The sequence below is a fragment of the Loxodonta africana genome, chromosome 5 (assembly GCF_030014295.1).
Source record: "Loxodonta africana isolate mLoxAfr1 chromosome 5, mLoxAfr1.hap2, whole genome shotgun sequence".
Lineage (NCBI taxonomy): Eukaryota > Metazoa > Chordata > Mammalia > Proboscidea > Elephantidae > Loxodonta > Loxodonta africana.
In genome coordinates this window covers 158,650,970-158,678,264 of record NC_087346.1, presented here as the reverse complement: position 1 = coordinate 158,678,264, position 27,295 = coordinate 158,650,970, and the positions used below count along the sequence as shown (strand labels likewise).

The following is a 27,295-nucleotide window of genomic DNA, read 5'->3' as shown; positions in this document are numbered from 1 at the left end:
GTTTCCAGTATTCCCCGTCTCCTTGTTACAAGGTAAGCAGGGCTGCGGGTTATTTTGTGTGCTCGCTCTGTTATCCTACATGGCTTCTGGGGGTTTGGGATGAGATCCAGGGTCACAGAGAGTCACCTCTTTCAGAGCATAGGTACGTGTGTGTGAGTGTCCACAAGGACACGGACCTCAGGAAGGTAGAAATCACGGTGAGGGAGGCAAGGCCGACCTGATGCCTGTCTCAGGGACACAGCGTGAAAGGAAGTGAGCAAAGACTTTGAAGCCACTGGTCGTGAGGGCAGTACCGCCTGCTCCAACCACTGCTGGGCTGATGCTGGCCTGGTCATTCCTTCCAAACGTCCCTTGGGGAATGCTGTAGGCCAAGCCCACTTCCCTCTCTGTGGGCTCACCTGGAGGTAGAGCCCAGCGCAGGGTCCATGCCTGGGATTCCTCGGGGTGGCATGGTGGGACTCAGGTGGCTTTTTTGCAATACAGCTCCAGTGGAGAGACAGCTCCGGTATCAGTGGAGGGAAATCTGTAAACTCACAAGGCAGGCTCTAAGTATGCTGTAGGCATTTATTACGACTCAGAGCATGTGCCCCTGCTTGGCACAGAGGTGTGGCCTTGCAAGGTCCGCACGGTGAACAGCTCAGCGTCTCCTCAGCTCCTCTTTCTTCTCGCTGGGTATGGAGCTGAGACAGCCCTGCAACACACAGCAGAATGGAGGCCACATTACATTGTTGATGCAAGCCAGACCAACTCCTTGAAGTATACACACAAAAAAAGAAAAAGAAAAATTCTTTTTTTTCTTTTTTTGTGTGTATATATATTTTTTTCTTTTTTTGTGTGTACAAACAGTGAGTGACAAAACATTTGGGGGATGCTAATTTTAAGTAAAAACCTTAAACACGTTCTTATTTAAGGCATGAAGGATACTGAACTTACATACATACAGAATGCCTCAGCACCGTCGCGCCTCTCATGTCTAGTGCCGCGTGCTGACTCAGGCCTGCACAGTCTGTAGTTGGGCACGTACAGGCGTGCCAGCCACAGAGCTCACGCAGGAGGCACCGCTTCACTATGTGCAGCTGGTGTCTATCTACTGTGGAGTCTCCGGAGGGGCTCCACCTGACAGCAAGGACATGGGGACATGGCCGTGTGAGGAGAGTCCCCAAGCTGACACACTGAGCACTGAGAGGACGTAAACTGTGGATTCCCCAGAAGGGCTCCACCCGACAGTGTGGACACGGGAACATGGCCGCATGAGGACAGCCCTCGAGCCAGCACAGTGAGCACTGGAGGACATGAACCGTGGATTCTTCAGAAGGGCTCCACCTGACAGCGTAGACGTGGGGACATGACCAGGTGAGGGCAGCCCTTGAGCCAGCACAGTGAGCACTGAGAGGAAGTGAACTGTGGATTCCCCAGAAGAGCTCCACCTGATAGTGTGGACACGGGTACATGGCCATGTGAGAAGAGTCCCCAAGCCAGTACAGTGAGCACTGAGAGGAATTGAACTGTGGATTCTCCAGAAGAGCTCCACCTGATAGTGTGGACACGGGGACATGGCCATGTGAGAAGAGTCCCCGAGCCGACACAGTGAGCACTGAGAAGACGCGAACTGTGGATTCCCCAGAAGGGCTCCACCTGACAGCGTGGACATGGGGACGTGGCCATGTGAGGACAGCCCTCGAGCCAGCACAGTACTGAGAGGCAGGCACGCGTGAGGGTGACGAGTCAGCTCACACAGCCCCAGTTCTCGGGTGATTATGGTGAATGCTGCTTTGGGAGGTTTTCACTGTCTCAGGCTTGCTTTTTATACCGAAAAAAGATGGATCCAAATATTAGCGGATGACCTCAGCGTCGATTTCTCAAGGGCAGAGAGGGAAGGCAGGACGATCCAATAGTCCAAGGAGACAAAGTTCACTTGGAAAAAATAGTTTCTAAATGTAATACTACTAAAGAAAGCCCCTCAAAACTCTCCTCCCATTTTCAAAAGTGTGTCAACTTTCCTTGTGAAGGAAGCTAATGAGATGACAACTACGAGAACCACAATGTATACCCAAGAGATTTAAATAACATGCATTGTTTTCTACTGTCCTCTAGGATTCTGATTTCCGGTCTTAGCTAAAATGCTTTGTCACTGACACAGGGCTCTATTTCCAGTGTTGGTGAGCCATACTTCTTGGAGTAGAACAGAGTCTTCGTGCCAACAACAGACACCACTGTGAGGCCATTCCTGGTTGGCTCTAAATAGCACCATATGGCTCTTCAACTGTGTTTTTACCTTTTGCAATTTTTTTTTCCTATTAGCACATTACATTTAAAAAAATCACAATCAAAGTTTATTAAGAAAATGTTCTGCATCCCATTTTGGTGAGTGGCATCTGGGGTCTTAAAAGCTAGCGAGCAGCCATCTAAGATGCATCAATTGGTCCCAACCCACCTGGAGCAAAGGAGAATGAAGAACACCAAAGACACAAGGAAAACACAAGCCCAAAGACAGCAAGAGCCACATAAACCAGACTCTCCATCAGCCCAAGACCAGAAGAACTAGATGGTGCCCAGCTACCACCAATGACTGCCTTGACAGGGAACACAACAGAGGTTCCCTGATGGAGCGGGAGAAAACTGGGGTGCGGAGCTCAAATTCTAGTAAAAAGACCAGACTTAATGGTCTGGCTGAGACCGGAGGAACCCCAGAAGACATGGTCCCTGGGCTCTTTGTTAGCCCAAAACTAAAACCATTCCTGAAGCCAACTCTCAGACGAAGATCAGACTGGACTATAAGACGTAAGATGATACTCTTGAAGAGAGTGCTTCTTAGCTCAAGTAGACGCATGAAACTGAATGGGCAGCTCCCATCTGGAGGCAAGATGAGAAGGCAGAAAGGGACAGGAGCTGGTTGAATGGACACGTGAAATACGGGGTGGAAAGAGTATGCCGTCATGTTACTGGGAGAGCAACTAGGGTCACATAATGACATGTTTATAAATTTTTGTATTAGAAACTAACTTGAACTGTAAACTTTTGCTTAAACCACAATAAAAAAAGTATATAAAAATTTTTTTTAAATCACAATAAGTTGTACCCCTATAAAAAGTTAAATTGGCAAAAGTTGCGTGACAGATATATTTACAACAATGACAAAAAAGAGTAGCTGCGGAGGCCACTTATGTATAACCAAACACCTCACGGGATTTGGTTTCTTGGTTTGTAGGTTTAGGGTCTTGGTTTTATGGGACATCCCAGTTAACTGGCTTAGTAACATGTTCAGTGCCTCTGTTCTACCTTCTAGTTTGTTGTATAGTGCCTGGGGTCTTAAAAGCTCGCGAGCCATCCAAGGCACAACAATTAGTTTCTATTCACCTGGAGCAACAAAGGAAGAAGGAGAGTCTAGGAATAAGAGGAGGATATGGAATGTGTGGCTAATTCCGTCCACGAACAACTGCCTCCTTCGCCATGAGACCAGAAGAACTGGATGGTGCCTGGCTACCCTTACTGAACACCTTGATCAAAGATTCTATAGAAGAATACTGATCAAAAGGGGGGAAATGTGGAACAGAATTTCAAATTCTCATGGGCTCCAGACTTTGTAGAACCATGAAGTTTGGATGTACTCCCCAGACTATGCCGTGAGATAATCTTTAAGCCTTAAACCAAAAATATCCCTTGAAGTCATCTTAAAAAGGAACAACAGTTTAGCTAAATAGTTAAAAAAAAAAAAAAAGTCTGCCTTGAGCATTATGCTCTTTTAAGAACTATCTCTATGGGATCATAATCATAGGGACTTATAAGGTCACTGAGTCAGAACTGACTCAATGGCAATGGGGTTTTTTTTTTTCTTATATGGGATCAAAAGTGACAACAGCAACTGGAAAGATTAGAGAGGAACCTTAGGGAGCAGTGAATTTGTATTAACGGGGAGGAACAACTCAGAAAAGGAGGGCGAGAACGGCTGCCCACCTTGGAGAACGTGACCAGTGTCACAAAACGGCACATGTAGAAACTGAGCTGGTGTATATTCTGCTGCATTTGTTCTCAAGAACAAAAACAAACAAACAAACATCACAAGACGCTGTTTACCAGTCTCTTGAGGAGCCAGTACAAGAAGCCCCTCTTTGGTTTTTGAATGGGGGGACATGATGTCTCTTCTAGATCATCTGCAAAGTCTTCCTCAGTTCCACTGTCATTGAGGTCCTTGAAACAGTTGGATTCGATGATCTGCACAGACAGAAGGGCAGAAAAGGGAGGCGTGGTGAGACGCGTGAGCCAGCGACCCCATGACCCCTGCCTGTATCCTTGCTCAACCCTAGTCTCACCAAAGGCACTGGACCCACGCCGGGTCCCCATCCGAGATTCCCACGTTCCTTGCTTCCGGACTTCTTCTTGGGATAACTAATGTGGCCTCCTCCTCTAACTGGGTGCACCCCCGAAGCAATTAACTACTGAGGCCGTGGCTGCCCAGCCATCCCTGCCTACGGAGTGGGGCTTGGGGTGGTAAGCCAGCGCAATCAGACCTAAGGTGGCACCTCTGTCCATTCCCTGTAAATCGGACCAGAGGCAGCATCCATGCTTGGGGCTGGCCTATGTATGATCCAGACCTGTGGCCAGACATTTTTCATAATTCTTCCTCCCAAAATAGATACGGAGTCCTGGAGTCTGGTTAAGAGCTCGGCTGCTAACCCAAAGGGTTCACAGTTTGAATCTACCAGGCACTCCTTCAGAAACTCTATGGGGCAGTTCTATTCTGTCCTATAGGGTTGCTATGAGTCAAAATTAATGGGAATGGGTTAAAATAGATATACGTATACTTTGATAAACATATATACGTAAAACAGCTAAAAAGACATTTTAAAAAGGACACTGTAGAAGACACCTACAGATATGCACGTAATTTTTCTTTTGGGGTCGTCACTAGCATAAACCTGGGGTGCTGCAGAGGCAGTACCTCATTCTGCCAGGGGATGGAGACACAGCCCGTGACAAAGGTGGCGTAGAACTCCTCATCTCTGGTGTCCAGGTAGACTCCCTTCACGATGGAGAATCGCCCGATATCCAAGACGTCCTTGCAGTACACGGCATGTGGCTGGGCACAAAGAGAGTCACCCACCATGAGATGGCCAGGGTCAGGCTTCGTTTCCTCAGTTTGAGAGAGTGGCAGGCACTGAGAACGGACATGGACGCCCTGTCTGCCCAGTTCACCCTTGCTCTCTCACACACGTACTCCTGAGGGCCACCTTTTCTTCTGAATTACAGATAGAGGCAGGGGGTGAAGGAGGGTGGGTCAGGGACAGAGCACTGGGAGGACAAGAGCCCGTTTCCTGTGGGACCCTCTCAGATGGCTCTGCAATCTCCAGCCTCAGTGGCATCTTCATGCACACCCTGTGACAGTCTGGGTGAGGAGCGGAGGGCCGGCTGGCCACACCTCTTACCACTGCTCATCTGATGGCCTTGGGTGGTGGGTGCAGGGGCTCAGGGACAGTAGCCTGGCCCTACAGTTCTCACTAGCAGGCAGGCAGGGTGCACAGGGGTGAGGCTGCCTCCCGCCAGCACAGCTGCTGCACTTCTGGACTGAGGGGTACAGTGCCTAGGATGCTGCAGCGTGGCGCTGGCTAGGCCACCGCAGGAGGCCCTGGGTGTTCTGAGAACACATACCCCCACCAGGCCAGGACCAGGATACCATGACAGTGAGTGGTGTCATCGAAGCCACAAGGTCCTGCAGGTCATTGGTCTGAACATCTTAGTTGTAAGAAACCACCATCATTGGACCATGCACTCACCATTGACAGGAGCCTGCCCCGCACAGGGAAGGAGGGAAATGGAAGTGGTCTGCAGTCTCCACCCCCATCCTTGACTGCGGCCCAGGCCCAAGGCTCAGACACCCGGGCTGCCTGGAGCCCCAGGCTGCCCCACATGCCGGCACAGCCCTCACCCCTCCAACGAACTACTGATGAGTTATCGTTAGACCCTCCACAGTGTATCAAATTACGCAGACCACACAGAAGCCTTCCGAGCCTCTGCCTGGTGTACGTCCCAACTGTCACTCTGTCCTCATCTTGTCTGTCCGGCTGTTTGTTTTACTGCCCCTCTCTGCAGATGACGAAGAGCTCCAGGGGAGCAGAGCCCTCGCTTGCCTGTTCTCCGCTATGGCCCTAAGGCCTAGAACCGAGCCTGGCAGGTAGCACTCAGTGAGTATGCAATGACTGAATGAATAAATGAACTGAAAGGAAGCAGTTACTCTTCTGACATATACTATGACTGCAAAGTACACAGAAAAGTTTTAAAAGCTGAAGCTCTTTTAATTGTGAATTTTAATTCCATCAAGCCGAAGTTCCTCTCTGATCTTTGCCTTTCTAGAACACCTCTGTAGCTAACTGCCAGAGTCCAAGCTGCTTTCATCCATCTATTCTTCATTCAGCACAAATTACTGTCTACCAGCATTTCCACAGCACCAGGTGCTGGGCTGGGCACTTAGATACATGGCCTCGTTTGACCCCAATAGCAAGCTCTCAAAGGAAGCAGAGTTGGCACCCCCACTGGATGGGGGGTTCCATCTCAGAGACGTCTAGTGGCTGCTCCTGGGCTCGTGGTGAAGCCAGCCACAGCCCCTAATCTCATGAAAGAAGGGGCAGTGCATCTGAGACAGCAGCGGCAGCAGGGCCGCTGGATAAGGACGTGAATGCATATGGTCTGTTCTGGGAACCCCCACCCCAGTGTGGCTGGGATACAAGGGCCAAGAGTTGACACTGGCAAGGAGGTCAGAGAGGAAGACACGGGTAAGGCAGGGAGGGTGAGAGGTGGTGCTGGAGCTTCTGAGGAGGGTGGTGACACGGCTCAGCCACCTGTCCACCACACAGCTCGGCCACCAGTCCAGCAGCAGTGCAGCCAAGGCCACAGACACAAGCAGCCCCAGTGTTGGGAGCTCTCCGTGGAAGGCCAGTGATGGGTCTGCTGAGTGGTGGAGGGACAGGGGCAGCTGGGTGAGGAAGAATCAGGTATGGGGCAGTAGAGGGCAGAAACCACACCTGGCTGTAGCCACACCTGGCTGTAGCCACAGCTGGCTGTACCAGGTGAGTCGAGACCTGCTCTAAACAATGGACTCATCAGGTGGGTCAGTGTTCTTGGACACCCTGCTGGGCATCTGGCAGCCGACTTACATCAGGACAGAAAGGGGGATCCAGCATATTTGCTTCCAGCCTCTTGAAGTTGATGTCCTTGAACACGGGATGCTGTTTGACTTCAGCCGCTCCGCCCCCCTTGCAGCCCAACCGCTGCTCTGGGTTCTTGGTGAGTAACTGTGGAAGAGACAGATGGAGAAAAGCACACACTCAGAACGTCTCCTCCATAATCACCTGAAGAATGAGAGGCAGCGGAGGGCACCTCCATCTAAACAAATAAAGGCACTCAATTTTCAGCAAAGCCCATTAATTCAGATTTCACTCATTGGCAATACGTGATAGGAGCTGGGCTAAAGTTCTGCCTTTGAGTTTTCAACAAATAAAGCGTTTGCTAAGTAAATCCTTAAGGGAAAATTTTAATCACGCAAAAATTGGGGGAACTTGTTTAAGGAAGTAGAAGCTGCTGAGCACGCTGGGGTTCCCACTGTAATGCGGTTGTGTCTGTAATTAGAAGCTGTTTTAATCTATTCATTAAACAGGTCACTAAGGAACTCAGACGAAGCAAACATCCAGCAAATCTGCTTCTAGAAACTGCTCTTAAATAGAGGGGGTATCTTTCAAAAGTATTCTTTGTAAGTTGTGTTGGCAAATGTTTTGGTGTGTATATTTTCACAATTTTTAAAAAAAATTATTCCTTACATACTAATACAGCTATCGCCAGTTCAAGTAGGCCCTTCCACACAATTACGATCAGTTGAAAAGGTTTGGCTGTGCTCAAAGGCAACACATTGAGGAGCCGAACTAAAAACCCAAATCCACTGCTATCAAGTCCATTCCAACTCATAGCAACCCTGTAGGACAGAGCAGAACTGCCCCACAGGGTTTCCAAGGCTGTAAATTTTTATGGAAGCAGACTGCCACATCTTTCTCCTGGGGAGTGGCTGGCTGGTGGTTTGAACCACCGACCTTTCGGTTACCAGCCCAGTGCTTTAGCCACTGTGCCACCAGGACTCCTTTAATTAAAGATCTGGACTTCTAAAATTCAGTCAAGACCAGTGGTTGGGAAACTGTCCAAAGGATTATCTCGCCAGATGCCTGTTTTTGTTAATAAAGTTTTATTGGAACACACCACGCTTGTTGACTCGCCTGGTGCCTATGGCTGCTTTTGCATTGTTGAAATAGAGACATGCCAGGCCTAAAAGAGTTACCGTCTGGCCCCTGACTAAGGTCAGCACCCATTCCCTTTTTGAATATAAGTCAAAGTCCCTGACACCTCCTGGTCCCAGCTCAGCCACACACTCCCTGCCCCCACTCCCCACCCCCAGCCCTCACTGCCTGAGCTCCTGAGGCACAGACCCCCTTCTTCTGCATCCTTAAATCCGCCACGCTACGTCACCCCTGGGCCTATACCCACACTTTGCCCTCTGCCTAGCCAGGTCTTACTAAGTCCCAGCTTCCTGGCCCCACCCTGGGTCCAGCTCCCTGGCGCTAGCTCTCCAGCCTCACATCAAGCTGCAAGCCTCCCATCAGTGGATGTGCACAGAGTACCGGGACCAGGTGCACCGCAGGACCAGGCCCAGGCCCATGCCCAGGCAGGTGAGCCAGGCACAGAGAATGACTTCCCTCACTTTCAGCACCTCAGCTGAACCCCATCCCCGCCTGCAGCCGCTCCACACTGGTCTCTATTGTTAAGACAATGTTGGCTCTTGAAATGCCACCCTCCAATCCCCGTTTGTTGGAATTTAGCCTATTCTTCAAGAGTTCATCATTTCCCTCTTAACAATTACTGAGGACTTACTGTGTTACTGTGTGTGTGTGATCTCACTGTATCCTCCCAACGACACTGCAAGGAAGGACTTACTATCACCCCCATTTTATAAGTGGGAAACCTGAGGTCAGAGAAGCTCGAAACGGGGAGCTGAGACAGCCTGGCCTTGACTTCAAGGCCAGTGCTCCGATCACAGCAACACAAGGCCCCTCATTCAAACACTACCTTCTTGCCCAGCACCCACAACAGACCGGGATTTCTTCGCCCTGAAAACCCCTCTGATCTGTTTCTGTCTTGTGTGCGGCACCTGCCACGTTCTGCCTCTTCACTGTAGTTCCTTTCATGCCTGCCACAGGCCTCCCATCCAGCTGCGGGCTCCTTAGGGCCAGCGTCCGTTCCTAATTTCTATCTTTACGTTCCTGTAGCCGACCAGTCTAGTGTATAGCAAGCACTCAGTAAATATTTATCAAACCGAACATAAAGGGTAGCCTTGCCAGCCATCATTTAATGTGAGCAGCTGACTAACAACTGTCAACCCAAAGCAGAAGCTGGAAGAACAGCCAAGCCGATGCCACACGCTCAGTGACAAGCCTGTAACAGGCATTCCTTCTTCTGTTGAGACAAATGAAAGGCAAAAACCAAAACAGTTATTCTTCGGCCACCATCAGCTCATCCCAGTTACTGATACACGTAGTGACAGCTGTAATTCCTGGTGGCCGCAGGACCCACCTAGCTGACCCAGGCCCAGCCTCTGAGTCTGTGGCCTCCCTTTCTCCAGTGTCCTTGTCCTCTGCCCCCTCACTCACATCATACAGGCTTGGTGACCAGTAACTGCACCCCTCCATCAGCTCCAGCCAAGGGGCCCTGAGCCAGCAGATTTCAGGTCACACTCCATCTGCAACCACCATTCAGCACCCCCACTCTCCTTGGGATCCAGCCGAGATTCCAGGGTCCATGATTTAATCCCTCCTTTGCAGGCATGTGACTCCCTTGCCTCCCTCCTGCTTCATCACGCATGCCCGACTAAACCACAATATGGGTACAAGTGGCTCCTGCAGGCGCCACGCCCAGCTGGGCTCACTTGAGATCCAGGTCCTCCATCCTCAAGGGTCCAGTGCTGCTGAGGGAGCCTCTCCTCCCCTGGACCCTTGGCCCCCCGCTCCTACTGCCTCTCCCTGCAATGCTCCTGCCCTCCCCGGCTGCCAGCTGCCGGCCGGCCGAGCACACAGAAGCCCCCAGGGAGCGTCCACCGCTCAGGGTCCACATCTCCCCACCACCTGGCCTGCAGGCCCCGGCTGCTCCTTGTCCATACCCTCCCCTCGCGCTCTGGGTGCCATCCTCTCACCCAACACAGGACTTCACCTCAGCAGTTCTCCCCTTCACGCTCCAGTGTTTGCTCCCCAACTCAGGCTTGGCGGCACCCGGGGCACCTCATACCTCATCCACCACACCAGCCAACGCTGTGGACTCTGCCTCAAGAGACACCCAGGATCTGGCCACATCTCACCAGTGCCTCTGCTGCCACCGTACCTGAACTGCCACCGGAGTCAGCGCGAAGCCTCCTAGCTGCTCTCCTCCCTCCCATCCGACAGCCCCTTCTCATCCTGGCAGCTGAGGACCCCACACTCCCTGACATCACGCTCTGACCGGCTGCACTGCCTTCTGTTCCCGGCTCATCCAGCCCCTGCCCATTTCCCTCACTCAGGCCACACAGCCAGTGGCCCACCAGGCATGCTGCCCCTCACGGCGCTCTGCCCAGAAGGCTCCAGACCTCGCTTCCTGCAGATCCTGCCGCCATTCAGAATCATGACCCCCAGTCCTGACACCGCCCCCCTCCGAAGCTTTACTGTCCTCCAGGGCAGGTGCCCCACCTGACGTCCTCAATTTTCCCCCTTTGCTACACGTACTGTCTCTCCCACCTACCCTCAGCAGGATGAGAGCACCCTGAGGGCGGCGGGGATGTGGCGGTCTCAATCAAGGGAACCCCCAGCACCTGGACAGTCCCAGCACATAGAAGATGCTCAATAAATCTTTGTTGAGTGAAAATAAAAAATGTGCTAAAAAATAATCACTATTGGTTTAAGAGAATGAAGTGATAAAGAGAGCTTCTCTCATTCACCTGGCGTCTGGGCAGCTGGGGTAGTAAGAGTGCCACCCACCATCAGATGGATTTGGGGGCAAACCTGGCCGTTCCTTACTAATCTTCTGATCATGGACAAGCGTCTCACTCCCGGGCCCCTGACTCCTCGCTGTAACACCCAGGTAACAATGTCAAGTACATAGGGCTCTTAACAGAATGAAGGAACGTATCTGCAGAGCTCCCAGCACAGGGCCTGGCACACAACAGGCCTTCAGTTCAAGGTGTCCATCCTGCAAATCTGCTGCAGAAGACCTCTTCAAAGTTCTGAAAAGCAAAGAGGTCACTTTGAGGACTAAGGTGCGCCTACCCAGGCCACGGTGTTTTCAATCGCCGCATATGCATGTGAAGGCTGGACAATGAAAAAGGAAGATGGAACTGATGCGTTCAAGTCGTGGTGCTGGGGAAGGATACCAGTTATACCGTGGACTGCCAGAAGAATGAATAAGTCAGTCTTCGAAGAAATACAACCAGAATGCACCTGAGAAATGAGGATGGTGGGACTTCACCTCCTTTACATTGGACGTGTTATCAGGAAAGACCAATCGCTAGAAAACGACATCATGTTTGATACAGCAGAAGGTCAGCAAAAACGAAGGAAACCCTCCGTGAGATGGACTAACACAAGAGCCCCAACAAGAGACACAAACATATCAACAACAAGAAGACGGCACGGGACTGGGCAACATTTTGTCCTATTACACAGAAGGTCACTGTGAGTCACAGCCAACTGGGTGGCAACTAACCACCGTAGCACATTATGAACACAATCCCTGGCAGTCAGCTAAAGAGAAAGCAGCAGAGAAAACAAACAAAATCAAACAAAGTGAGGAGGGAGAAAAATCTTACTATTTCAAAAATACATTAAGCATTCTGTTTTGTGTTTAATTTCCTATAAAATGAGCCAATGAAACAAAGCTCAGCTGTTTTCTGAAAAGAGAATAACCTTGGCGGCACCCTGCCTTTTCCAGAGCATCTCTTGAGAAAGAAAACAAGGAGTTTCACTCAGCTCTGCTCTAATGGGTCAGAAAACCAACTAAGCCGTTTTCCTACTGACCGGAGGTAACGGGCCGTGAGGTGAGCCCCATGGAGCTGGCGCTCTTCCTGCAGCTGCTGCACTAGCTAGTACAGAGCTTTGCTGAAGGCCTGGCTAAAAACTGGCAGCCTGACAGCTGTCTTTAACTTGCCAGTGAAAACAACTAGCGTGAGTTAAGGGTTGAATTTCCAAACCTCGGTGGAAGCGGACCCACCATCTTGCAGATGGATTTGGCGTCCTCTGAAAACTTCTCGGAATACTCCTCGTTGTCCTTCTTCACTCTTCGGTCAATTTCCTCCCGTTTGACTTTCTCTTTGAATTTTCTGAATGGAGAATGTCCCTGAATCATTTCATATATCAGACAGCCAAGTCCCCACCAGTCAGGACTAAATGTATAGTTTTCATTATTGATAACTTCTGGAGCTACATAACAAATACAGGAAATGAAATTAAATTATGGCTTTGAATTCTCTTGTAATTAATTCCAAATAACATATTAGCAATTGAATGTGACAACATGGATGGCCCTTGGTGTCAGTAACTAAGTAAAAGAAGCATGACAAATGGCCTCCTATGGCGTGGGGTTCCATTTATCTGAAATGTTCCGAATAGCCGAATCCATAGAAACAGAGGTAGATTCATGGTTTCCTAGGGCTGGGGGCGGGCAGGGGATGGGAGTGACAGCTCATGGGTACAGGGTTCCTTCTGGAGTGACGGACCGTTCAGCAATTAGATGGTGCTAATTGATGGCTGCACGGCTCTATGAATACGCTAAAAACTACTGAGTTGTGCACTGTACAGTGAGCGGTTTATGACACATGATTTCTCTCTACAGAGCTGTTGTTACTCAATAACAGCTCACGCCACTCAGCCACAGTGGCCCAACCTGTGTGGTGCACCTCAGGGGGCTCACTCAGAGGATGAAATTAATTGCCACAGAGTACGCTAACATGGGGGAAGTGGTGCTACAGGTAAGATCTGTCTCCTGAACAGGGTGTCCCCTCCAAACACATGGCTCCCCAGTTCCCTGGCCAACTGTTCCCCAGTTAGACAAAAATCCCCAAAGCAGGGGATAGCAGAGACAGTGGGACACAGGGCCTTATCGCAGGGCTCTGCAGTGGCCCTCAGTTCCCAATGCTGGAGGCCGCTCCTGGGTCGGCCTGGCACTGCCTGGTACTTCTTACAGAGCCCCAATCCCCACGTCAGGGAAAGCTGGGCCCAGGGGCCAGAAGGTTACTACTCTGGAGCTGAATCAAGCCAGTAAGTGCCTCCAGTTTCATGGATGCTCCGCCATAACCAGGGATGATAATATCCCGGGTGCACTCGGGAGTCTGAGGGGCCAACATGCAGAGCCAGGGGGCCTGCTGTCCTGGTTCTCCTGCAATGAGCTGCGTGGCCTGGAGACACAGAGCCCTCTGTGGGCCGCCTTTCCCTCCCTCTGTAGAAACAGGAGGGTGGACAAGGCAGTGTCAACACTAACTGGTCAAAGGCTTCACAATGCCGTCTGTGCTGTCTAGCAGCAAAGTCGTGTGTCAGAACTGCAGGTACGCATGCGTTTTCATTTCTCGGTGTGTTGAGTACTCAGGCAGACAAAAAGTAGGAAGACGGCTGACGTGATGTCTCACATACCCATGTAACCGACTGTTCCAACTCGTCCTCGAATCGTCTCCCCTTCTGGGATCTCTGCGGCTAAACCAAGATCGGAAATCCGGATATGTCCTGTGCGTGTTCAAACACGTTACACAAATCAGAGTGGGAAGTACTGACACTTTAACAACGATAAGTAACAGGATAGAAAATCGTCTTAAAAACCATGGATGGAATTAATACCATTTCATACTCTGAAACACTTAAATTGAATATTGCAGCGAACTTTTCCACATTTAGCAAAATGCCATACATGCCCGCGGTTTCACTAACAGCAGGAAGTTAGACTCATGCCCGGCTAGTGACTCTGCCTTTGCACAGTCAATAAAACACAGGCAAACCTCCTTCTGGTGTTCTCTGCTTTCAGCCAGGATCCATCTGACATCAGCAATGATGTCCCTGGTTCCACGTCCTCTTCTGACCTTGGCCTGAATTTCTGGCTATTCCCTGTCGATATACTGCTGCAGCTGTTTTTGAATGATCTTTTGAATGACTACGCAAAGGCATTCGACTGTGTCGATCAAAACAAACTATGGTTAACACAGCGAAGACTGGGAATTCCAGAACACTTAATTGTGCTCATGAGGAACCTGTACATAGATCAAGAGGCAGTTGTTCGGAGCGAACAAGGGGGTACTGCATGGTTTAAAGTCAGGAAAGGTGTGCATCACGGCTGAATCTTTTCACCACACCTATTCAATCTGTATGCTGAGCAGGTAATCTGAGAAGCTGGACTATAAGAAGGATGGGCCATCAGGATTGGAGGAAGACTCATTAACCACCTGCATTATGCAGATGACACAACCTTGCTTGCTGAAAGTGAAGAGGACTTGAAGCACTTACTGATGAACATCAAAGACCACAGTCTTCAGTATGGATTACACCTCAACATGAAGAAAACAAAAATCCTCACACCTGGACCAATAAGCAACATCATGATAAATGGAGAAAAGATTGAAATTGTCAAGGATTTCATTTTACTTGGATCCACAATCAACACCCACGGAAGCAACAGTCAAGAAATCAAAAGACACATTACATTGGGCAAATCTGCCACAAAGGACCTCTTCAAAGTGTTGAAGAGCAAAGATGTCACCCTGAAGACTAAGGTGCACCTGATCCAAGCCATGCTACTTTCAATCGCATCATATGCATGTGAAAGCTGGGCAATGAATAAGGAAGACCAAAGAGTTGACGCCTTTGAATTACAGTGTTGGAGAAGAATACTGATTATACCACGGACTGCCAAAAGGACGAACAAATCTGTCTTGGAATAAGTACAACCAGAATGTTCCTTAGAAGCAAGGATGGCAAGACTGCATCTTACATACTCTGGACACACTGTCAGGAAGGATCAGTCCCTGGATAAGGACACCATGCTTGGTAAAGTACAGGAAGACCCTCAGTGAGATGGATTGACACAGTGGCTGCAACAATGGGCTCAAGCATAACAACAATTGTGAGCATGGCGCAGGACCAGGCAGTGTTTCATTTTATGGTACACAGGGTCACTATGAGTTGGAACTGACTCAACGGCACCTAACAACAACAGTGACTATGCAAAGGCATTCGACTGTGTGGATCATGACAAATTATAGATAACATTGCGTAGAATGGGAATTCCAGAACCCTTAGCTGTGCTCATGAGCAATCTGTACTTTGCCCAAGAGACAGTTACTCACATAGAACACGGGGATACTGTGCAGTTTAAAATAAAAAAAGGTGTGTGTCAGGGTTGTATCCTTTCACCGTACCTATTCGAACTGCACGCTGAGCAAATAATCTGAGAAGCTGGAATATATGAAGAACGGGGCATCAGGATTGGTGGGAGACTCATTAACAGCCTACGTTATGCAGATGACACAACAAATGCCAACAGAGTTCAGGGAAAGAACAGAATTGAATTATACACATATGGTATTCTACTAAAAGATATACGTTATGTGTAATACCTTACGTACACAACAGGATTTAAATATTTGTTGAATTCCTTACTTATGAGAATAACGAATTATATGAAACATCCTTTTGAGAGCATAGTAAGATCAACCAGCCTTGAGGGCAGACACCCTGTTCAACTTCTTCACCACTGTATACCCAAGATTCTACTAAAATGCCTGATATGTAACCAGTTGCCATCCAGTCGATTCCAACTCATGGCCAACCCCATATGCACACAGTAGAACTGCTCCACAGGGTTTTCATGGCTGGTACCTTTCAGAAGCAGATTTCCAGGCCTTTCCTCCAAAGTACCTCTAGGTGGGTTTGAACCACCAACCTTTTGGTTAGTAGTTCAGGCACTTAGCTATTTGTGCCATCCAGGGCCTCCCAGCACACTCAAAAACCAAACCCATTGCCATCGAGTCAATTCTGACTCATAGTGACCCTATAGGACAGAGTAGAACTGCCCCATACAGTTTCCAAGGAGCACCTGGTGGATTCGAACTGCCAACCTCTTGGTTAGCAGCCATACCTCTTAACCACTATGCCACCAGGGTTTCCAAGCACACAGTAGATGTCATCTCATTGACGGTCTTCGTCTTTAAACCACGCAGTATCTCCTTGTTCTGTTCGAACACCTGCCTCTTGATCTATGTATAGGTTCCTCATGAGCACAATTATGTGTTGTGGCATTCCCATTCTTCGTGGTGTTATCCATAATCTGTTATGATTCACAGGGTTGAATACCTTTGCATAGTCAATAAAACACAGGTAGCATCTTTTTGGTCATCTCTGGAGGATAATAATCAACACAATACTCTGAAAGGTGGAACTAAAGGAAAGCCTGCAATCATTTCACCTGAGTTTCCCGAGTGAATAGTTGAGGAGACAACAACAAATGAGTGAGGAAAGAGGGAAGGAATGAGAACATCCTCACTTTATGATGTCCAACAACACAACTGACCATTATGCGAGAGACCGATGAGAGTGGAATGCTGGATGGACAAAGCTAAGAACGTCTGAAGCCACAGATCAACCTGAACACCATCAAAACAGAGGCCCTCAGCCACCACGCGCCTCCTGATGTAACCTCACAGGAAGTACACAGGAAGGGAGCTTACCAAGCCTGGATCTGTCTAGCCTCCAGATCTACCTACTGGCTCTCAGGAGAGCAGGGGACAGAAAACTCATTAAATCCAGGGAAGTCCAGAATACGGGACCTTCCGCAGGACAAACAAGCTGGCTTCACACACAAACGAATGACAAAAAGAGGAGAGAAGGAACCTCTATGGTAAAAAGACTCAACAAGATGCCAACCAAACGTAACGTGGACTTCTTTGAATCCTGATTCAACGCACAACTGTAAAAACATTTATGAAATAATTGGGGAAAGTTTAAAGCTGATGGGATACGAGGCTACGTTAAATTTTAAAAAGTTAAGTATTTTTGGAAGCAATTATAGCATTGCTTTATGTTTAAAAGGAAACCCTGGTGGCATAGTGGTTAAAAGCTACAGCTGCTAACCAAAAGGTTGGCAGTTCGAATCCACCAGGCACTCCTTGGAAACTGTATGGGGCAGTTCTACTCTGTCCTATGGGGTTGCTATGAGTCAGAATCGACCTGACGGCAACGGGTTTTTTTTTTTTTTTTTTACGTTTAAAAGAAAATAGTGTTGTTATCTTTCAGAGAGACAGATACTTCATGGATGAAATGAAGTGATGTTTATAGACTTGGCTTTAAAATAATTTCAGTAATAAAGTAGTAATGGTTTTTACAAAAACTCACTATTTACCACCCCTTTCAGGGATGTTTCTATTCCAGAAAACCAATGCCTCCTGTACGGAAAAGACAAGCATGATAGAGTTTTGTTATCTCAGCCATCACCTGAATCTATGAACCAAATCCCCCTTAATACATAACGCTGCAAAATGAGTGTGGCAAATTTAGGTCAGACCAGTCATAACAAGCACCTCACAACCCCAGTGATTTGCTTTTTCACCTAAAGCCGCCATAAAGGCTGAATTCTACTTTTCGAGAAGGGAAATTAGAAAGTATTTACAGAGGCAGTCATGTCATGCTTATTGTATTTGTTAACCTGACAATACTAGGCTCAAAGATGGAGTCACTTACGCTAAGCCCCAAGTCAGCAAAGGGAAACCTAGCTAGTTTCTATTTTCTGTAAGTGTTTAACCTTCCCTGGAGCTGAAACATAAGTCAGTCAATCGTCTCTCCCAGAAACGGAAACCTAAGCCAGGCAATCAGGGCTTGCTTGCTCAGTTTCACCTAATTCTAAACTGCCCCTTGATCCCAAATAAGAAATGAAAATGCCCACCAGCCAGTCTGAAATTTGCCCAGTAGAGCTTCCTTATTCCTGAGTGTGCCAAGAAAAACCCTTCCACTTCGTACTGCTCTTTGGAGCTCCTGTCTGACTTCCAGACCAGATGTTCCCCAATTTGTGAATTGCAAACAAAGCTTGTGAGTTCGTACACAAATTTTATCTTGTAGAAATTTTATTTTTAACATAGTCAATGGCTGACAGGTGGAAATTAGGATGGAAGTTCTTTTCAATGAATGGTGCTGGGTCAACTGGCAATATACACTAAAAATGTACCTTAACCTCAACCTCACACCATACATAAAAATAAATTCCAGACGGGATTACAGAAGTAAAGAGGAAGATAACACAGGAAGGTTTTTAGAAGAAAACAACGTTTTTGTGACAGTGACATAGGGTAGGCACAGATTTCTTAAGCAAACACAAAAAGCACCAACATACGGATAACCAGTTCTTAAATGGGAGCGTGCTAAAATTTAGAATGGCTAGGGCATCTGCTTCTAGCCAAGAAGTAGAACCTGACACAAAACTTGCCCTCCCACCACCAGCAGTTACAAACACAACTGTTGACACGGTTGAACAGGCAACAGAGGGCTGTGCTTCCCAAGAAGGGAAGAAAACACGGGAGGCAAGCCCTCCCGTCACCCTGGTGTCCTACGTAGATGCGATTTGCAGATGGCGGCCAAGAAGTGGGAGCCTAGGCACAGCAAGGTGGTCTTGTTAAACTGAGGAGATGGAGGTTAAAGTTGGGGAGAGATGAGTTATTCAAAATCCATAGGATAAAGTTTAGAAGGAGCTATGCAGAGAAATCCTTCAGTACCATTGGTTCCTGATCACATGCCACCTCTACAAATGGCTGAACATCGACTAATTCTCTTTGGTATTATGACTCTGTGTATTCCTTCCATCTTCTTTTGATGCTTCCTGTGTTTAGTATTTTCCCCATAGAATCCTTCACTATTGCAACTTGAGGCTTGCAATAGTGCAGTAGGCAGTGCGTCAGTCTCATAATCTGAAGGTCCTGAGTTCGAGCCTTGAAGAGGGCGGTTCTGTTTGGAAATCCTGGTGGCATAGTGGTTAAGAGCTACAGTTGCTAACCAAAGGGTCAGCAGTTCAAATCCACCAGGCACTCCTTGGAAACTCTATGCGGCAGTTCTACTCTGTCCTATAGGGTCGCTATGAGTTGGAATTGACTCTATGGCAACAGGTTTAGTTTTAATGGGTACACAGAGAAGGATCTATAAATATCTGGTCCTTCTTGAGTCCACTTAAAAATAAATAATTTTTTGAATAAGTAATATATTCACATAGTCCAAAAATCAAAAATATATAATGAGGTATCACTATTCACATAAAGTTCTCCTTCCCCACCTCCTTCCACTATTAAGAGTTTATGACCCTTCCTCTATGTTTATGTATAAACAAGGAAATATAAATATGCTTTCTTATTTTGCCTCTTTCTTTACACAAAAGCTCACATATAAATACACTGTTCTGTACTTTTTTCCAGCTAACAAGCCATCTTAGAGATCACTCCACACTTCTACACACGGTGCTTCCTCCCTCTTTAAGCTGCTTCAGTGCCACCTTTAATCAGCAGCCAAACACAAATCAACGAGCTAGAAGCTCTGGATACGGCCCTGGGCAAGTCACTCCTCAAATTTTCAAACTTCCCTAAAACGAGAATTCCAGTATCTTCCTCACAGTGTATGATTTTCATGCACAAAGTAGACAACAAGCTTGAAAGCAGTTGGCAAAAGTATAAAGGAGTCTACGAATTAAAGATACCCTATGTTTTTGTTTTTTGCCATCAAGATTCTCACCACTTGATGGAAAGTTCTCTTTGTCCTCTCCTCCTCTGAGGAGTCATTTTGGCCCCGTCTTAGGCTCTTTACTAGACTGTAAGACCCTTCTTAGACTGCCAAGAGAAATCACTTCCTTCCAACATTGCTCATATGGTTACTTGTCAATACAATTGTCTACAGCAGTACTGGCAACAGTTCACACATTTCTCTGGAGCAGTTATCATCCCAGAGAAATCAAGGTCTGTGTGGGCACTTGTGTTGGCAAAGAGCCAGCCCCAAAGGGTCACGCCTATCCATTCTCACATGGTCCCCAATTGCCAGTCACACAAAGCCCATGTGCCATCTTTGCTCTGGCTCTGTGACATGTGTTCTGTGGAAAAACGACAGCACCATGAGCAGCAGGCTGGTGTTCAGGAGGGCACTGGATTAAAGGCACATATAGAAAGCAAGATGTAGGTTAACAACAGGAAACCGAAAAGAGAAAATGCTCTTCCTTAGAGTTTCATGTCCTTCTAAACTTCTATTTTATTAACTGAAAACCATGACTACCCCTGATCCTTGCCTAAATAACCAAAAACCAAACCCACTGCCGTCAAGTCGATTCTGACTCATAGTGACCCTACCGGACAAGTAGAACTGCTCCATAGGGTTTCCAAGGCTGTCAATCTTTACAGAAGCAGGCTACCACACCTTCCTCCCATGGAGTGGCTGGTGGGTTCAAACCACTGACCATTTTTTGGTTAGCAGCCAAGCACTTTAACCATTGCACCACCAGGGCTCCTCTACCTAAATACAGGGGAATGGCAATGTTCTCTACCACTTGTTTTTTAAAGAACATGCACCAGGGTTTCTGTGCTTTTTGTTTCTGTTCTGCATTAACTGGCTAAAGCCACATTACCCCTCTGTGTCCAAGTCTCTCTAGCAAAGAGTCTGCTTTAGACATGGAAGACGCACTCTCATTAGCCTTCTGTGTCCAACTCCCTCTAGCAGAGTCTGCTTTAGACATGGCAGGCATGTTCTCACTCACCACGGTCATCCAGGAGAATGTTCTCAGGCTTCAAGTCTCTATGAGGAAAAGAACAATGACAAAAACTCAGTTATTCAGAAGCCAACCGTGCCCCTCAGCATGCACCCGAATCACCAGCGATGTCTCCACGGCCATGAGCAATAGCAAGGGTGGCAGAAAACAAAACCGTCCTGTGTGGGTCCCATGACGACCCCTCATGCTGCTGTAAAGTGCTCATCGCCACATGGCTTAAACGCAGCAGGACAAGAGTTCTGTGCCACCCATTTCAGCAAACAACTTACCCAGGATGACAGTGCAAAACGAGCTGCTTCCTGTAGTTATGCAGATTTCACTTCAGTGATTAGGAGGGCAGCCCAGGAGCAAGGGCAGGACTTCATCTTTCATAAAACTGACTCACTTTCTCTTACCATTAATGCTTTTCAAAATTTCAACAACTGGACGAGGGGGGGAGGGAGGGAGGGAGAGGGTTTTTTATTGATTAATTAGTAGATAAGAACTGCTTTAGGTGAAGGGAAAGACAACACTCAATACATGGAAGGTCAGCTCAATTGGACTGGACCAAAAGCAAAGAAGTTTCCGGGATAAAATGAATGCTTCAAAGATCAGCGGAGCAAGGGCGGGGGTTTGGGGAACATGGTTTAAGGGGACTTCTAAGTCAACTGGCAAAATAATTCTATTATGAAAACATTCTGCATCCCACTTTGAAATGTGGCGTCTGGGGTCTTAAATGCTAACAAGCGGCCATCTAAGATGCATCAATTGGTCTCAACTCACCTGGAGCAAAGGAGAATGAAGAACACCAAGGTCACAAGACAACTAAGAGCCCAAGAGACAGAAAGGGCCACATGAACCAGAGACCTACATCATCCTGAGACCAGAAGAACTAGTTGGTGCCCGGCCACAATCGATGACTGCCCTGACAGGGAGCACAGCAGAGGACCCCTGAGGGAGCAGGAGATCAGTGGGATGCAGACCCCAAATTCTCATAAAAAGACCAAACTTAATGGTCAGACTGAGACTAGAGGAATCCCGGCGGCCATGCTCCCCAGACCTTCTGTTGGCACAGGACAGGAACCATCCCTGAAGACAACTCATCAGACATGAAAGGGACTGGACAGTGGGTGGGAGAGAGATGCTGATGAAGAGTGAGTTAATTAAATCAGGTGGACACTTGAGATTGTGTTGGCAACTCTTGTCTGGAGGGGGGATGGGAGGATAGAGAGAGTGGGAAGCTGGCAAAATTGTCAAGAAAGGAGAGACTGGAAGGGCTGACTCATTAAGGGGAGAGCAAGTGGGAGTAGGGAGTGAGATGTATGTAAACTTATATGTGACAGACTGACTTGATTTGTAAACGTTCACTTGAAGCTCAATAAAAGTTAATAAAAAAAAAAACAATAAAATAAATAAATAAATAAAAGCAAAATTTCAACAACTGGAAATGTCCCATAGAAGGACCTGGTTCTGGGGGTGAGAAAGACATGGATTCCAATCCCAGCTCTGCTGTCAGCTGGGTGGCCTCAGTGTCCTCACCTGTGGAACAGGGTGGTCACTGCCCACCTCTTGTCCTGGGTCACTGCAGGGTTTGGGGAACTCATGTCTCACAGCAGGAAGGCGGCACAAACAGAAGTTACCAGCATTCACAGGGATGCCACGGACTTCTAATCAGATGAAGTTATTAAAGGCTAAAATATTCTAGATTTAATATCTCAAACTACCTACTCTTTTTTTCTCTTAGACTACTAAAATTAATAACAGGGCTCAGCAAGGACACAAGATCACTACACAAAAATCAACTGAATTTCTACATACTGTTGTTGTTGTTAGGTACCGTTGAGTCGGTTCTGACTCACAGTGACCTTATGTACAACAGAACAAAACACTGCCCGGTCCTGTGCCATCCTCACAGTCACTGCTGTGAACAAGTCATAAATGGAATTAAGAAAACAATTCCATTCAAAATACTGTAAAAAAGGATAAAACACTTCGGAGCAAATTTAACAAAAGAACTGTAAGATTTGTATGCTAAAAATGACGAAACATTGTTGAAATAAAGGAGATCTAAAAAAATAGAAACACTCTCATGTTCACTGGACCTAAAATGTTTCAGATGTCTATTATCTGCAAATTGATCTACAGATCAACATGATCCTTAGCAGTCTATTTTTTGTGTGCAGAAACTGACAAACTGATCCTAAAATGTACATGGAAATGCAAAGAACTCAGAATGGCCACAACAATATTTAGAAAGGACAAAGTTGTAGGACTTTTAAAGTTCCCTACTTCCAAAGTTACTCTAAAGCTACAAGACAGTGTGGTATTGGAATGAGAAGAGACGTACTTACTGATTGGTGGAGCAAAGCTGGTAGCCCAGAAATAAAGCCTCACATTTATAGTCAATTGATTTGGACAAAGGTGTTACGGAAATTGAGGGGGGAAATGACAGTATTTTCAACAAATGGTGCTAGAGTACAGACCCTGACTCCACACCATACTCGAATACTAACTCACAATGAATCATGAACCTCCACGAAAGAGTGAAAATGATAAGACTCTTAAAAGATAGTGTAAGAGAGAATCTTTGTGACCTTGGGTTAGTCAAAGGTTTCTTAGATATCACACGAAAAGTATAACTGATAAAAGAAAAAAGTGATAAATTGGACTTCATCAAAATTAAAAACTTCTTCAGGAAGGAAGTGAGGGAAGGAGGGAAGAAGAAAGGAAGTAAGGAAAGAAGAAAAGAAAACGAAAAGACAAGTCACAACAGGGAGAAAATATTTGCAAATTATCTGGTCAAGGACTTGTACTCAGAATAAAGAATTCTTACAGCTCACTAAGAAGGCAAGTGTAACATGGCCAAAATATCTGAATAGACATTTAACCAAAGATTTGTTGTTGTTCTGAGGTGCTGTCGAGTCGGTTCCGACTCATAGTATCCCGAACTACGATAGAAAAAAACACCGCCCGGTCCTGCACCGTCCTCACAATCCTTGCTATGCTTGAGCCCGTTGTTGTAGCCACTGTGTCAATCCATCTCGTTGAGGGTCTTCCTCTTTTTCGGTGACCCTCTACTGTACCAAGAAACCCTGGTGGTGTAGTGGTTAAGTGCTACGGCTGCTAACCATAGGGTCGGCAGTTCGAATCAGCCAGGCGACCCTTGGAAACTCTACGGGGCAGTTCTACTGTCGTAGAGAGTTGCTGTGAGTCGGAATTGACTCGACAGCACTGGGTTTGGTTTTTTTTTTTTTTTGCTTTCTACTTTACCAAGCATGATGTCCCTCTCCAGGGACTGGTCCCTCCTGGTAACGTGTCCAAAGTACGTAAGACATACTCTCAGCATCCTTACTTCTAAGGAGCATTCTGGTTGTACTTCTTCCAAGATAGACCAAAGAATTGACATCTTTGAATTTTGGTGTTGGCAAAGAACATTGAGTATACCTTCTTTGGTCCTCCTTATTCATTGTCCAGCTTTCACATGCATATGAGGCGGCTGAAAACACCAGGGCTTAGGTCAGGCACACCTTAGTCTTCAAGGTGAAATCTTTGCGTTTCAACACTTTAAAGAGGTCTTTTGCAGCAGATGTGCCCAATGCAATGTGTCTTTTGATTTCTTGACTGCTGCTTCCACGAGTGTTGATTGTGGATGCAAGTAAGATGAAATTCTTGACAACTTCAATCTTTTCTCTATTTCTCATGATGTTTATTGGTCCAGTTATGAGGATTTTTGTTTTCTTTATGTTGAAGTGTAATCCATACTGAAGGCTGTGGTCTTCGATCTTCATCATTAAGTGCTTCAAGTCGTCTTCACTTTCAGCAACCAAGGTTGTGTCATCTGCATATCGCTGATTGTTAGTGAGTTTTTCTCCAATCCTCATGCCCTGTTCTTCTTCATATAGTCCAGCTTCTCGGATTATGTGCTCAGCATACAGATTAGGATACAAACCTGATGCACACCTTTCTTGACTTTAAACCACGCAGTATCCCCTTGTCCTGTTCGAACGACTGCCTCTTGATCTATGTACAGGTTCCTCATGAGCACAATTACATGTTCTGGAATTCCCATTCTTCTCAATGTTATCCATAATTTGTTATGATCCACACAGTCGAATGCCTTTGCATAGTCAATAAAACATACGCAAACATTTCTGGTATTCTCTGCTTTCAGCCAGAATCCATCTGACATCAGCAACGATATCCCTGGTTCCGTGTCTCTTCTGATCTTGGCTTGAATTTCTGGCAGTTCCCTGTTGATGTATTGCGGCAGCCGCTTTTGAATGCTCTTCAGCAAAATTTTACTTGCATGTGATATTAATGATATTGTTTGATAATTTCTACATTCGGTTGGATCAAAATGACCAATAAGCACATGAAAAGATGTACTACGCAACCAGTAGGATGGCTATTTCAAAAAGACAGACAATAACAAGTGATGAAGACGTGCTGAATTGGAATGTAAGATTGCACAGCTACTTTGGAAAAGTTTGGCATTTTCTTAAAAAGGTGTCATGGATTGTATTATGTCTCCCCAAAAATGTGTGTATTAACTTGGTTAGGCCATGTGTGGTTGTCCTCCATTCTCTGATTTTCTTATGTGTTATAAATCATAATCTCTGCCTGTGGTTAAAAGGATTAGGGTGGGATGTAACACCCTTGCTCAGGTCACATCTCTGATCCAATATAAAGGAAGTTTCCCTGGGGTGTGACCTGCATCACCTTTTTTTTTTTTTTAATAACTTTTATTAAGCTTCAAGTGAACGTTTACAAATCCAATCAGTCTGTCACATATAAGTTTACATACATCTCACTCCCTACTCCCACTTGCTCTCCCCCTCTTGAGTCAGCCCTTTCAGTCTCTCCTCTCTTGACAATTTTGCTGGCTTCCCTCTCTCTCTATCCTCCCATCCCCCCTCCAGACAAGAGTTGCCAACACAATCTCAAGTGTCCACCTGATATAATTACCTCACTCTTCATGAGCGTCTCTCTCCCACCCGCTGACCAGTCCCTTTCATGTCTGATGAGTTGTCTTCGGGGATGGTTCCCGTCCTGTGCCAACAGAAGGTCTGGGGAGCATGGCCGCCGGGATTCCTCTAGTCTCAGTCAGACCATTAAGTTTGGTCTTTTTGTGAGAATTTGGGGTCTGTATCCCACTGATCTCCTGCTCCCTCAGGGGTTCTCCTTTGTGCTCCCTGTCAGGGCAGTCATCGATTGTGGCCGGGCACCAACTAGTTCTTCTGGTCTCAGGATGATGTAGGTCTCTGGTGCATGTGACCCTTTCTGTCTCTTGGGCTCTTAGTTGTCGTGTGGCCTTGGTGTTCTTCATTCTCCTTTGCTCCAGGTGAGTTGAGACCAATTGATGCATCTTAGATGGCCGCTTGTTAGCATTTAAGACCCCAGACGCCACATTTCAAAGTGGGATGCAGAATGATTTCATAATAGAATTATTTTGCCAATTGACATAGAAGTCTCCGCAAACCATGTTCCCCAGACCCCCGCGCTTGCTCCGCTGACCTTTGAAGCATTCATTTTATCCCGGAAACTTCTCTGCTTTTGGTCCAGTCCAATTGAGCTGACCTTCCATGTATTGAGTGTTGTCTTTCCCTTCACCTAAAGCAGTTCTTATCTACTGATTAATCAGTAAAAAAACCCTCTCCCACCCTCTCTCCCTTCCCCCCTCGTAACCACAAAAGTATGTGTTCTTCTCAGGTTTCCTATTTCTCAAGATCTTAAAATAGTGGTCTTATACAATATTTGTCCTTTTGCCTCTGACGAATTTCGCTCAGCATAATGCCTTCCAGGTTCCTCCATGTTATGAAATGTTTCAGAGATTCGTCACTGTTCTTTATCGATGCGTAGCATTCCATTATGTGAATATACCACAATTTATTTACCCATTCATCCGTTGATGGACACCTTGGTTGCTTCCAACTTTTTGCTATTGTAAACAGAGCTGCAATAAACATGGGTGTGCATGTATCTGTTTGTATGAAGCCTCTTGTATCTCTAGGGTATATTCCCAGGAGTGGGATTTCTGGGTTGTATGGTAGTTCTATTTCTAACTGTTTAAGATAACGCCAGATAGATTTCCAAAGTGGCTGTACCATTTTACATTCCCACCAGCAGTGTATGAGAGTTCCAATCTCTCCGCAGCCTCTCCAACATTTATTATTTTGTGTTTTTTGGATTAATGCCAGCCTTGCTGGTGTGAGATGGAATCTCATCGTAGTTTTAATTTGCATTTCTCTAATGGCTAATGATCGAGAGCATTTTCTCATGTATCTGTTGGCTGCCTGAATATCTCCTTTAGTGAAATGTGTGTTCATATCCTTTGCCCACTTCTTGATTGGGTTGTTTGTCTTTTTGTGGTTGAGTTTTGACAGAATCATGTAGATTTTAGAGATCAGACGCTGGTCGGAGATGTCATAGCTGAAAATTCTTTCCCAGTCTGTAGGTGGTCTTTTTACTCTTTTGGAGAAGTCTTTAGATGAGCATAGGT

The 27,295-nt window shown here is 46.7% G+C and overlaps 1 protein-coding gene across 4 annotated transcripts in view; it reads right to left on the bottom strand.

Moving 5' to 3' along the window:
- Positions 1-544: 544 nt before the first annotated feature.
- The window catches only part of GRK4 (G protein-coupled receptor kinase 4), a 108,948-nt gene continuing 82,197 nt past the window's right edge, over positions 545-27,295 (bottom strand). For 2 of the 4 annotated variants that reach the window (XM_064286165.1, XM_064286168.1), the window contains 7 exons: positions 20,806-20,843; positions 13,680-13,769; positions 12,265-12,473; positions 7,149-7,286; positions 4,940-5,077; positions 4,075-4,212; positions 545-691 (listed from right to left, as the gene is read on the bottom strand). In XM_064286165.1, coding sequence (XP_064142235.1) covers positions 638-691; positions 4,075-4,212; positions 4,940-5,077; positions 7,149-7,286; positions 12,265-12,473; positions 13,680-13,769; positions 20,806-20,843 — 805 coding nt within the window. In that variant the 3' untranslated portion in view covers positions 545-637. Of the gene's footprint in view, positions 692-4,074; positions 4,213-4,939; positions 5,156-7,148; positions 7,287-12,264; positions 12,474-13,679; positions 13,770-20,805; positions 20,844-27,295 lie in introns of all 4 variants that reach the window. The other 2 variants (XM_064286167.1, XM_064286166.1) reach the window with 2 other exon arrangements.